We start from the raw sequence: 14,083 nt of genomic DNA, 5'->3' as shown, positions 1-14,083 counted from the left end.
CATGCGATAGATGGTATAGTATGTTCAGAGCTAACTTGTGTTACACGTTTGAAAAATATAATGCTAGCTTCTGCATTTTGGGCTTTGGCAGTGGTTTGAACATAAGCCAACGATTTATCGATCACTCTGTGACAAAGGGAAATTACGTTGTTAGTTCTCCATCGACAAATTCATTCTGTTCTAATCTCTCTGTTTTCAGAGCAGCTAAATAAACCCTTTAAAAAAAAAAAAAAACTCTGCTTTGGTCAGTTTAATTCGTCGATACAGACATTACAGCTAAAGGGTTGTTAAGCTTGTAAAATGTAACTGTTTAAAATTTCCGAGAAGCTTGTTGACGCTTTTTCCACTTTCTTAGTGAAGAGGAAGCAAGCGTTTAGCTTATATTTGGTCATTATTGCACATTTAGCTTATATTTTTTGTTTTTTTTTTTTGAATGAATGTAAAATTTTATTCATCAAAAAAAACCTCATTTACAAAGAATGCTTCAGCGTTTTGAATTTAAAAAATCAAACAATTTGAAAAATTCTGAAACTTGATGCAACATTTAGCTTATATTTAATTAAGGACCATTTCATTTTACTATGGCTTGGTTACCATGCACCAACATGTTCCTTGTTGGAATTAGAAAGATAAGTTTATTCATGATGATGATTGTTTTGATGTTTAACAAAGAAAGTTAACACAACAAAACGTAGGCGTGAAGTTAATTCCATATCAGCGCATGTACGTATCTAAAAAGAGAAACATGCGATAGATGGTTTAGGATGTTCAGAGATAACTTGTGTTACGAGTTTCTAAAAATATAATGCTAGCTTCTGCATTTGGCAATGGTTTGACTATTTATGCAGAACCGCACAAAAATTGGTTAAGTTTTTTGTTGATCTAAGCCATCGATTATGGATCACTGTGACAAAGGGAAATTACGTTGTCAGTTCTCCATCGATAATATCATTCTGTTCTAAGCACTCTGTTTTGAGAGCAGCTAAATAAACCTTTTTAAAAAAAAATCTCTGCTTTGGTCAGTTTAATTCGTCTATACATACATTACAGCTAAAGGCTTGTAAAATGTAATTTTCTAAAATATCCGAGAAGGTTCTTGACGCTTTTTCCAAACGTGACTTGGTTTGTTTTCTTGGTTTTTCGTTCTAATAGACTTCAGTTAACCAAAAAAAACAAAATTAGACTTGAGCGTACATCTACTATATTGTAGCACAATAATGGTAATTTCTTATAAAAAAATTATGTATAAATATTCGGATTAGGGCTCCATGCATGAATTTTCTCTGCCATGCCATAATGCCAAAGCCAATTAAAATAGAATAACCCTAAAATTTGAAGACGATGTCTGCCATTTCCACCGCCGTCATTATTCTCCCTTGTTGCCAAACGATCTCGTTTTGAACTTCTGATCTCTCTCGTGCGTTCCTCTGCGTTTCACGAGACTCTTTCACGCCTCCGCAAAAATTCATTTTACGTCTGCTTTAGAGAATATGATGATTATGTTCCTTACACAACCTTTAATTTTATTGGTTCACTCTCACTGAGAATCGTTTGGTCTCGATCCCATTCCTTCTCAGCCAGAGCGATACTCTGCTGCTCTCATGGTTGGTCCCGAGATCCCGTTATTGCACTCAAGTATCCTTGGTAATACTTCATACTTGCAAGAAAAAATCCTTACGTGAACCAATGAATGAGAACCCCCTATATTTGAAGACAGTAGTGAGATACAATTTCTTGTTAATTAATTCTTTTAATTTCTGCTAAATCATAGGACTTAATCTCATTCCCTTCTCAGCTTGAGCGATATATACTCTGCTGCTATCATGGTTGGTCAATGATCCCGATCGAGATCTATTTCGTTGGCGGTTATTGCACTCTTGTATCTTGGGTAATAACTTGCAAGACAAATCCTTAAGTGAGCCAATGATTGAGAACCCCCTATATTTGAAGACAGCAACTTCAACATGTTTTATGGACGGTTCTTGAGAAGTTGAAGAACAAACTAATTAATGGTGGAGAGGCTGAGTTTTGGAATTACATGATGCTACAAATGTACAATGGATCTTTTAGGGATGCGGCCGCGGGATAGTATCCAGGCATATCTCCTCTCCACATGCAATTTCGTGGTCTGATATGGACCATGCATGGCCAGTTGAAAACTGAAGAACCGTGTTTTTGTTCATTTTTTGTAACAAATCCTACGCAACTGACTTATATGGTGCTAAGTCCAGAGACATTGCCATAATTCTTATTCACAACAAACGAGCTAGCAACGTTACGTGAATCTTTTCAGAGTTTATTCTTGTTCACTTGTCACATGACAAAAAAAAATGAAAATTTGTATTTTTTTTAAAGCTGAATAATAGCTTATGAAGAAAATCAAAAATCAAAAGCTGTATTAGAACCAGGAAAAATCACCAATAGGAATCGAGGTAAATAACCACATTTGTAAAAATTTGCATATGCATGTGTAAGAATTCTTCGGATGAATTGCTGGATAAGAAAGGTTGTGTGCTTAAAATGCTCACTAAAATTTTCCTTAATATCTTTGCAAAATATGAAAAAATATATTATTTAGGAAAGTGTTACAGATTTTTAAAACTTACAGATTTTATGGCATTTTATATATAAAAGACAATCAACTTTCTCCAGCTGAATGCCACATCAGAATTGGAGTGAGTGACACATGTCCATTTACAATCTTAATTAAAAAATAATTAATGAAATTTAAAGAAACACATTAAATAATATAAATAAATAATATGTATATAAATAAATTTATATAACAAACGAATTAAAATTTAATTTAAATATACTACAACTTATAAATATTATATAATACAAAACCTTTTAAATGCACCATTCTATTTTCTTTTTTCAAATTTAAATTTCATTTTTAAACTAAGAAAATAATTAAATTTTAATGCAAGTGAAAAAAATTATGAAACTGAATATATTAAAAAGTTTCAAATAATCTTATATAAAACTCTAACTAATAAATTTATAAAACATAAAAATAATGATTAAAGAGATAAAAAAAATTATAAAAAATAATAGTAAAAAGAAGAGTGGATATATAAAAATGTCATAAATTGTTTTTTTGTAAAAAAAACCAGGAATCAATCAAATATATATAACAAAAAAACTCAAAATTGTATATTGAGAAAGTTGACAAATATTATATTAGTAAGATTTACAACAATAAAAAGAATATGAAGATGGAAGAACAAATAAATATTTCTCTTTGGTATTCAACTTATATTTTTATGTGAACTATTACATTTTTATACAGAAATTAAATAGTAGGTTTTTAATTCTTTATTATAATGGGAGAAATTTTGGACTATTTCGTACAACTGGTGTAGAATAGTTACAAATAATATGTTATAAAAAAAATCAAAGAAAATATAAATATTTTCAAGGCAAAAAATTGATAATAAAAATAAAATTTAATAGAAGTTTTGAAAATGTATAATTTAAAATATAAATTAAAATAAAACCGCGCATATGCGCGGAGTTCTCTCCTAGTTCATTTTTAAAACTTACAGATTTTTTTTTGATATATATGCTATCTCCCCCTCAAAGCTTTTTTAGTTTTTTTTTTTAGATTTTGTAATAATATTTAACACTGTAAATGTCATTTTTTAAATACTTTTTCACTTAATATAGGATAAGATGTTTCTGCCTGAAATTCAGCAGATAAGTCATGAGTGATTAACAAAGCTTTGTAATATCTTATCTGATTAGAAGGGATTAGGTCAATTCTTCGGACAACACAGATAAAACTCTTTAGTCTTTTGGTTTTCCTGTTTCCTCTTCACTAGCGAAAACCCTAGCTCGTAGATTCTTGTTGGGATCTGTAATCTTCTGTAGATCTTCTCGGATCAAATTATCAAACTAATTCCCATCAATTCAAGAATGTGTCATCCTTCCGTGATTCTCGCAACGGCTAGCTACGATCGTACCATCCGATTCTGGGAAGCCCAAACCGGTCGCTGTTACCGGACCATTCTCTATGCTGCTTTGGTCTCTCTCTCTCTCTCTCTCTCTCTCTCTCTCTCTCTCTCTCTCTCTCTCTCTCTCTCTCTCTCTCTCTCTCTCTCTCTCTCTCTCTCTCTCTCTCTCTTGATCGGTAATGAAATTTATAACATTTCAATATTTTATCTGAAACTTGTTTTTGTTCCCTTAGCCTAAAAACGAGCTCGCGGAAGGCCGAGGAAAGCCTCGGCATGTAAATAGGCTCGAGATAAGCCCAGATAAGCGTTACCTAGCAGCAGCTTGCAATCCTTACATTCGACTCTTTGATCTCAATTTCAGTAATCTACATGTAAATATATATATATCCTTTTTATTTGTTTTCAATGCATGTTGTTGTGGTCTCCGTTTTCTTGTAAAATGATCTTGGTATATATATATGGAGTCTTCTTATTTACGTGCCTACGCATTAGGTGAGGACTTTTGCTTCACACACCAGCAATGTTATGGCACTTGAATTTCAACGTGATGGCAGAGTGATGTATTCAGGATCAGAAGATGGCACAGTTAAGACGTGGGACATGAGGTACAAATACAATAATTCTTTTAGCTGATGTGTAACCAATGTTATTTAATAGATTCATTCAATAAGTTGATTTGCATGATCTTTAGCAACACTTTGTTGACTCTTAAAAGCCGAAATGCAGGGCTCCCAATTTCGTAAGGGAGTATGAAGCGAATTGTTGCATAAATGATTATGAAAATGATTGCGCAGTTAACTCAATTGTTTTACACCCAAATCAGGTATATACTATATAGCCACTTCATCTATTAGTGTTTCTTTCGTTTATTTGTTACACTTGCATCACTTGATATCACTATTTGCTAATTGGTCGTCCTTGTTCTTTTTTTTTTTTTTAACAGAATGAATTGATAACTGGAGACCAAAACGGAGCTATAAGTGTATGGGATCTCAGAGCAGATTCGTGGAGGCTTGAACTGGTACATATCCTTATCTTATACTTACATTTATGAGAATGCAATGACAATCACTCGGGTGTGTACGTAACTATATATATATATATATATATATAGATACCAGAAGGTGCTATACCTGTACGGTCTTTAAGCGTTATGTCGGATGGAACAATGTTGGTTGCTGCTAATGACCGTGGCACATGTTACGTATGGAGCATGTTGCGTGGAAATCAGGTACTCTACTCATATGCAAATCTTTCTCTTTTGATCTTGTCGTAAAATATTTTCTTTATATGGAATCCGAGCCCGAACCCTACCAAACCTAGGGTATACAAACAAACTCGTTAAATACAAAGACACATGACTTATCCGGGACGAAACACAAAGCCAACTAGCTAGTCGAACAAGTGGGTTTTTTTTTTTATCTATACATCTTTTATTAATTGAAACCGATTACAAACCGTGGCTCGAGGCCATACAGTTCTTTTTAGAGATTATACATAAGATGTAAGGATTAGAAATTTAGAATACTAAAGCTTGATAAAGATATTACCTGACTCTTCTGCTTCAGATAAGTTACATACCATCTCTTAAAACACACAACCGTGGCCACCTTGTTTACCACGGCCACGATTACCATGTTCCACCCTTTAGGGTTTGCCATTTAGCCCATGTATTTTGTTTCTAGCCGTGACCGAACCGGGAAAGAGCGAGTTTACGCCTTGTTCCTTTCACTTTAGCGGAAAGTCTGCTAGATAAACATTATCGTATAACCTCTTTTGATGAGAGATATAATGAACAATAGTACCACCAGTGCCCAGAATTAGTTATTCTTATTATTATTATTTTTGAAATGATGATGTAACTGTCTATGCCATTTAAACTTTCAATATTTTTCAGATGATGACCGAGTTTGAGCCCCTTCATAAGCTACAAGCTCATGATGAGCCCATCCTAAAATGTCTTCTAGCTCCTGAAAAAAAGTATAGTTAATGTGTTTCTTACTCTTTCTCTTAATCCGTTTTCTTCTTTTTCTCCGGCCCTTCAAAGCTCTTTTATATATTTGTTAATTAAATATCTAGCGACCGCATCATCAGACAAAACTGTCAAAATATGGAACGTCGATAATTTCAAGCTAGAGAAAGTCTTAACAGGTATGGTTTCCATATGTTTTTGAAAGTACAGTGTATAAATATTCGTTGGACTTTACTTATACTCTATCATCAAATCTAATAAAATAGGACATCAAAGATGGGTCTGGGACTGCGCCTTCTCAGCGGATGCAGAATTTCTTGTAACCGGTACTAATCTATCTATACACTTTAAAATTTGTCCGAGACTTAGAGTCATTAGTTTTGATTCTGCGTACTATGGACAGCATCATCGGACATGACAGCTAGATTGTGGTCCATGAAAACGGGAAAAGACGTGAGAGTGTTCCAAGGTCATCACAAAGCCACTGTGTGTTGTGCACTCCGTGATTTTTAATTAAATCCTGATTAATAATCAAGCAGATTGAAACTATGAGCAAATCATGATTGTGTTGTAACTGTTGTTTGTGTTTTAGAAAACTCTTGTACATTTCAACCGGAACCGTTCTTATTACGGGTCTGATCTCATCGTGATTAAACATTTCTCTCTGCAATTAAACGACAAAAAGCATATGTAAGCTGTCAAGAAACATATGAGAGGCTCATGTAAGCTCGTGTGAGCAAATTCAGTTTCTTAAACCTACTCCATTGCAAAGAAGAAACTAGCAGTTTCTAAGAACCTTGAAACACAAGTAAGCTCTGAACATATGGAACCTCATTTTGCTGTTGCTAAATCAATCGGTAGATATCTACCAACATGGTTAGCTGTCACATCAAACATCTATATACTTATTTATTTAGTGATTTGTTTAGGTGTCGCACTCACAGCAAGTTTCAAAGGTTTTTCGCTTACGTGTCAGTTATAAAATGAGTTTCGGCTGCAAAAAAACCGTTTAGCCCCATTTTACAATTACATGTCATTTTTTAATTGGTTCTTATCTCATGATGTGTAAGAAAAAAATTAAAATAAACCGGTCTAAATTATTATGGTTTAATGCTTAATTTTGTAGTCAATCAAACCGTTTTTAAATTTATATCAAACCAAAATGTTCATAAGTAAAATTAGACAAAAATGTTTTTTAAAAAAAAACACAAAAAATAGAAATTTACCATTTCTTATGTTTCTGAAATTTAGAAAAACATCTAACTAAAATTTAAAAGAAACAAAAATTGGAATAAAATTTAGAATGTCGTTTCAAAACAAAAAAAAATAAAATTTATGCTAGAATATCGCTAATTATTATAATGTTTACGATTTTTTATGTTTATAGGGTTTTCGATTTCTATAATTTTATAAAACCAAAATTTAGTAAAAATCTAAAAAAATGTTTAAAAAAATGAAATCTATATGTCTAATGAAAAATGTCGTTAATTATGATATTTAGATTATGATTTTTGATTTTTTATCTACATACTTGAGAAAGATTTTTTACCTTTTTGTTAAAATCAAAAGTTTATTTATAAATTTTGGATTCATCTAACTTATAATAGAGATAAAAAAAATTAATATTTTTAAAACTATTTATTTATAAAATTACACATGATAAATATATATATAGTCCACGGGAGCCGTAGGCAAATTAACTAGTAATAACCACTACAAGAATGAGGGGCTTTTCCGTCGAATTATTTACGACGATTTTTAGTCGTCGTAAGTTTACGACGATCAAAAATTTCGTCGTAAATTCGACGTAAAAAATGACCCTCGTAAAATCGTCGTAATGTTACGACGATATTACGACGAATGAAGAACGAATTTTATTTCGTCGTAATATTGTCGTAATATTTACATCGATAATACGACTAATTGTCCTCTATCTTGTAATTGACGTAAAATCAATGTAAATGTGATGTAAATTTTATTTTGACGTAAATTTAATGTAAATATGCAATGGTAATATATTGGTAACCAAACAAAAAATTCTATATATACCCTTTTTTCTCTCATTATTCCATCAACCCAAAAAAACATATAAAGACACAAATTTCAAAATTTGCTTAAGTGTTGACTTGGACATATGTTGACTATTACGACGAATTTACAACGATTATTTATAAATCGTCGTAAATTCGTCGTAAAATGTAAACGCTAAACCCTATAGGGTTTAGCTTTCCCAACTCACAGAATGGTTTTTGGGTGCATTTTCCTGAGTAAACTAATGTATTATATAAGGTTTTGTAGTATAAGATTAAAGAACTTGTAGATATGTGGTTTATGTTACGACGAATTTACGACGAATCACACCAATTCGTCGTAAATTCGTCGTAAAATACCATCGAGTTTACGACGAAATGTAACCCCTAAATCTTATAATCAATCTTTTCTGGGGTTCGGGGGGATTTAGATGAAGATAATGATATGGCTTACTATCTCATAAGGTAAAACAACTTTCTAAACAAAAAAAAAATTTCAATATTTGACATATATGTGTTTATCAAGTAATCTTAAGGTGTTATATACATTTAGAGAAGATGTAAGAATTTATCTTAGATCAAACCAAATTTCTTCATTATGTTATGTAAACATGCTAGAAACTTATACAGACCACATTTAGCATGTATAGGCATGCTTGTATGTGCTTATGGGTGTTTCAATTTTTGTAATTCATCATTTTTGTACATACCATCGTAAAATCGTCGTAATATTACGACGATTTTACGACGATATGTAAATACATAGCCGTTATAATTTTTATGATTTATAAGGATTTGTCGTAAATTCGTCGTAATTTTACGATGATTTTACGACGAATAACTCCGATCGTCGTAAATTTGTCGCAAAGTCCAGATACAGCCACGTGTGTGTGTCTTATTCGCTTTGTTGTACGGTTGCAGCTTTACGACGGATTTACGACGATTTCGTCGTAAATTCGTCGTAATGTTTACGTCGGATTTACGACGAATAAAAATTCTATATATATGGAAGCACCCCTTCCTCATTTCGTCGCTCATTCAACTTCTTCCTCTCCCTGCTTCCTCCTCACTTCGTTGCTTCCCTGCAAACCCAAAAAATCAGGTAATTTTTTTTTTTTACTTAAAATCTAATTTTTATTTTTAATTAGTTTAGAAATACAAACGGTTTAGGTCGGAAATTAGTTTAGGCTCAGAATTTGTTAGATTTAGGATCAGAATTTGTTAGATTAAGAATTTAGGGTGTTTGTTAGATTTAGGATCATAATTTAAAATTAATTTGTAATTTCAAAAATAAAAATTTTCCGGTTTTGCAGACGATGACTCGATGGAGGACGCACTACATCAACTTTATGGCGGACGGACACTCTTCCCAGGCGTCTGCCTCGGGAAACACCGGGACCGATGTCCCTTCATCTTCCGGAGCCTCTCAGGTTCCGAATACCGTAGCGGAGCAGTCACCACCACCGCCTCCACCACCACCTCCACCACCACCTCCACCGCCGGCTCCCGAACCGGTGGCCCACCCTCCTCATCCGTATGCCCAATTTACGGTTGAAGACTTACTAGCCCTACAGGGACGGGGGGCTTTACGACGTCTGGTTCCCGGAAAAGCGGAACCAGGCTCTTATTGGTAAGTAAATTTTTTTGTTTTTTATATTGTTTTAAATTAATGCTTTAATTTTCTTAAATATTAATGTAATGTTTTTTTTTTGTTTCATAGGTTTTACTTGGATAATTGTGTCGGTCGGAGCGTTTCCGACACAATTAAGAGTCATTTCGTTGAGCCGCACTACAACTGGAGCAAGGTGTCGCAAGAGACGTTCGACACCTGGTACAAGTGCTTCGCGGTAATGTTTTTTAAAGCTTATTTATATCATTTTAAATTATTTTAAATTTAATTAATCTTACTTTTATATTGTTTATATAATTTTTTGTTTTCTTTTGCAGCAACGGTGGAACTGGGACATCGGGATCAACGAGACGGTCCGCGAAGCTTTCCGGCTGAAGGCGCAGAAACGCCTAGTCAACACCGTTTCCGATTGGAAGCGGAAGTGGGAGACCGATGGAGACGACGCAAAGCCGAGCTCCATGTCCACTTTCTGTTGGAACGGGTTGAAGGCGTATTGGCTGGACCCGCATGCCCAAACCACTGCGGCTAAGTGTTCGGCCGTCAGAAACCGGGTCGGTCCTAACGGTCAGAAGTTAGTGACCCCGCACACTTCTGGCCAAATATCTTTTGCGGGAAGACGTCTCATGATGGTAAGTAATTAAATATAAATTATTTCATTATTATTTCATTTTTAATTATTGTTATAATTTATTAAATATTTTTGACTAATGTTTATTAATTGGTAGGCCGAGGAGAACTACCTCCAATGACGAAGCTCTTCGAGACCACTCACCGGAAGAGGGACGGGAGCTTTGTCGACGCTCGGTCAGAGGAGATCTACAATGCCGCTATGCAGCGGATCACCGAACGGGAGACCCATGCCACACCTGACGGTACTATCTAAGTACCGTTGACCGTCGCTGAGCAAGGCCAGATTTTCGAGGAGGTATGATCTATTTCAATTTTTTTAAAATTTATTATATTTATTACTTAATAAATAATTAACGTTTTTATTTTCCATTTGTAGGTTGCTCCGAAGAAGAAGGGCCGAACCTTAGGGATAGGCTCTATTAGAGACTGTCCTGCCGCCTCGGCTTCCGGATTTCGCACGCAGGAGGATCCGAGTCATCTTCGCCAGGAGCTTGCTACGGCCAATGCTGAGATCACCACTCTCAGGCATGAGCAAGTAGCCCAGAAGCAGGAGCTCACCGAGATGCACGGTCTCTTCGACATCATTGCGGAAGCGGTTCCGCAGTTGGCCACTGCAATCCGAGCGAGGCAACAGCGAGCACGAGGGGTCTTTGAGACCGGTGGTACTTCCGGTACTGGACCATCGGACCAGCAGACGCAGGGTCAGTCTTCGGCTCCGGTAGTGCAGACGGGAAACGACGGTCCAGCAGCGACGGGCGGCCAAGACGGAGAGCCTCCTCGTGACGTCGATCTCAATCTCGACGATTACGAAATCACATTGTAGATTAGATTTTTTGTAAAAAACAATTTGTATTAAATTTTTTCTTTTTTTTATAAATTATTTTCGAATTTAAATTTCAATTTAAATTGTTTTTTTCTATTTTTAATTTTTTGATTATTTTAAAAATTCATTAATTAAATTAAAATCGAATTAAATAATTAATTTATATATCAACGTAAATTCGTCGTAAATTTACGTCGATCTAACGTCGAATATTTAACGACGGATTTACGTCGAATATGTTTACGTCGGATTTACGTCGAAACTTTACGACGAATTAACATCGACAATTAAAAAATTAGTTTCCCTTAATTGAAATTATTCGTCTCCTAATCGTTGTTGAATCGATGTAATTTTACATCGATTTTAAGTCGTTCTTATGATGGACTTATTTCATTGTACTTTCGTTGGAAAATTTACGTCGCGTTTACGACGAATAGTTTCCGACGATATTACGACGATTTTCGTGGGTTGGTAATTTTACGACGATTTTACGACGATTTCTGTTTTACGACGATTGGTTTACGACGATTTTTTTTTCGTCGTTAATTCGACGTAAATGCTCTTTTACGTCGATTTTACATCGATATCTGCCGACGTAAAACCCGATCTTTCTTGTAGTGAACATTATTTTCTTATTTCTAGATAGGGAAATTAAGTGGTCTCATTGGTTCCGTATGCAACCAATGCTTGTAATCTAAATTTTGATTATGACATACTATTAAAACTTCTAGAACATGTGTTGCACCATCATCATTATCGTTATCATTATCATTACTACAACTCAGTACATACCTTTATCTAAGACTAATCTATACGACCTAAACAATGTTTAATATGTTGTTTCTAGGTGACAAAGATTGTTAAAGGTTTCTTATTGGGCTTGGTAAATGAATTTTTTACCAAAATGAGATTAGGTGTCGAGTTTTTTTGGTATAAATACAAGACTTAAGATTTATAATAATAAATTACACGATTAACAAAAAAACCCTAAATGGATGTTCGTTTCAAATTGCGATTTTTCTCCTAGTGATTTGTTTTCTTATCAACATAATCACATTTTCATAAAGGATAGAAGTATGTCATCAAAAAAACTCAACCATCTGTAATCTATACTCCACTTCTCATAAAACACGATCATTGCATACCTAATCTCCTTGTTCTTCTTTTCTCACCAACTTTCCAGCATAATCGCCAACTTTCCATAGTATTCAGACATTACAACTTTGTTGGCAAAAGCTACTTTGTGCAAGCCATTAACCACTCTCCATTCCTTCTCCTTAGAGTCATACTACATTAACCCAAATCTAGACTTGTAAATGTAGAGCACATTATCAATCACACACACATCTTCACTGTGATTAGGAAAATAATTTGGTGTATCAGTTTTCTCTCATATACCATCTCTAGGATCATAAACTATGACTTGTCCAGCAATATTACTCGCATAAATTTTTCTGTCTGATGATGGACTTGCCACCGAGTATCAATTCCCTTTTCAAATTGGGATTTGGAGCAACAACCTAAGTTTGCATCTTTGTGTCAAACACATCCGCTTGGATATCTTCTTCTTTGTCTTTGGAATATCCAAACGTGTAGATCTTCCCATCAACAAGTCCCACGGCTAGGAACCTGGAATCTAGGATCCACATCCTGCTTGTATAATGGTTGTAATAACCGGAGCTGAAGAGGTAGATCTCCGGACCAACCATGAGAGCAGCAGAGCATAGATCAGGCGGAGACCGATACCAAATTAAACGATTCTCATCAGTGAGACTGTGAGAGTGAACCAATGGTAGGTTGAATTAAAATAAATTCCTTTAAAGCGACGGTGGTAGACATCATCTTGAAATTTTAGGGTTTAGTTTCTATCTTTGGCTTGGTGGAGAAACTTCACGAGCCCTAGTCCAAATTCTATACTAAAGGAAATAATTAAAAAAAAATGTATGCCGGAAATATTAAACACAAAAACGCACCGTTTAAATCATCACAAAAATAGTTTTTTCAGGTCATTTTCTGAACAACAGAGACAGCAGCCAGAATCAACGTGGAACTCGTGGACGAAACTTTTTTCATTAGACACTAGCCGACAGTGGCCTCACCGGTTGCCACGTGGTGACAATCAAGAGCGAGTAGACAGTTTAATGTATATATATACTCTCAGGTGGACATGGTCGTGTGTCTATCGGAAGTTTGCAAAAGCTCCGATGACTCGTCAACGGTGGCCCCGTCCCGTTCCGCCGACTTCTATCGTCTTTACATCAAGTTGAATAGTTATCGTGAATATACATAATAAACACTCTTCTAATGATGTATTAACTATTAAGAATATATCGGCTTTGACAAATGTTTTTCATTTATAATTTTGCGTAGTCAACTTAATTATGTAATATAATCCATCAATAGTTTAATTTGTTAATATGAAATAGAGTTGCAATAGAATAACTCATAAATGAAGGGATTGGTAACAATTTTGTAGAATGCATAACCGCAGAATGATCAAAATATCTTACATAATAAAATAAGCGATTTAAAACTTATCATTATATAACCTACTTAGAATCCATCAATAGTTTAATTTGTTAATATGAAATAGACTTAAAATTTAAAACTTATCAGTGAACTTCATCTTTTGGAAAACGAAAGAGTTAGGCATGACAGATCCTAAAAAAGATATATACATCCTTGGATCTTATGTTTTATTTGGAAAGCAAAGAACGACAAAATCTTCGACATGAAAAACATCTCCTTGGAAAGATACCTTACTCCATGCAAAGATGGAAGCAGAAAGTTGGAGAATCGCGAACCAAACCGAAGACGACGTTGGGATGGTGGTCTCCCCTCCACCTAACGATATCCCTAAGCGATGACCTACAGTCCCGATATGCCGATTGATACTTCTTGGATCAATCACAGACCAGTTAGCAGCCTCAGTGAAACTTGAAGGGTGACAAGGGAAATGAGATTTTGGACTACAGGAATGTCGCAGAAGCTTCTCGGCTCTTCACGTCAAGATGGATTGCCTCTCATGAGCTATGTCATGCT

At 34.6% G+C, this 14,083-nt stretch overlaps 1 protein-coding gene across 1 annotated transcript; it reads left to right on the top strand.

The window, feature by feature from the left end:
• The first annotated feature begins 3,819 nt into the window (after positions 1–3,819).
• On the top strand, positions 3,820–6,572 carry LOC18022301 (protein LST8 homolog). Its single transcript, XM_024158561.1, has 10 exons — positions 3,820–4,026; positions 4,190–4,327; positions 4,449–4,561; positions 4,683–4,779; positions 4,900–4,977; positions 5,071–5,187; positions 5,854–5,936; positions 6,028–6,107; positions 6,195–6,254; positions 6,332–6,572. Exons 1-10 carry the CDS (start codon positions 3,919–3,921, stop codon positions 6,439–6,441), a joined length of 984 nt encoding a protein of 327 aa, XP_024014329.1. The 5' UTR covers positions 3,820–3,918; the 3' UTR covers positions 6,442–6,572.
• The last annotated feature ends 7,511 nt before the right edge of the window (positions 6,573–14,083 follow it).

Source organism: Eutrema salsugineum, unplaced genomic scaffold (assembly GCF_000478725.1).
Source record: "Eutrema salsugineum unplaced genomic scaffold, Eutsalg1_0 scaffold_15, whole genome shotgun sequence".
NCBI lineage: Eukaryota > Viridiplantae > Streptophyta > Magnoliopsida > Brassicales > Brassicaceae > Eutrema > Eutrema salsugineum.
This window is presented reverse-complemented; position numbering and strand designations above follow the sequence as displayed.

Excerpts from the sequence above, each read along its gene's own strand:
- LOC18022301 (XM_024158561.1), top strand. The coding sequence starts at position 3,919 with ATGTGTCATCCTTCCGTGATTCTCGCAACGGCTAGCTACGATCGTACC. Across the intron at positions 4,780-4,899 it reads TTGTTTTACACCCAAATCAG|AATGAATTGATAACTGGAGA; the intron begins GTATATACTATA and ends TTTTTTTAACAG. Across the intron at positions 4,978-5,070 it reads ATTCGTGGAGGCTTGAACTG|ATACCAGAAGGTGCTATACC; the intron begins GTACATATCCTT and ends ATATATATATAG.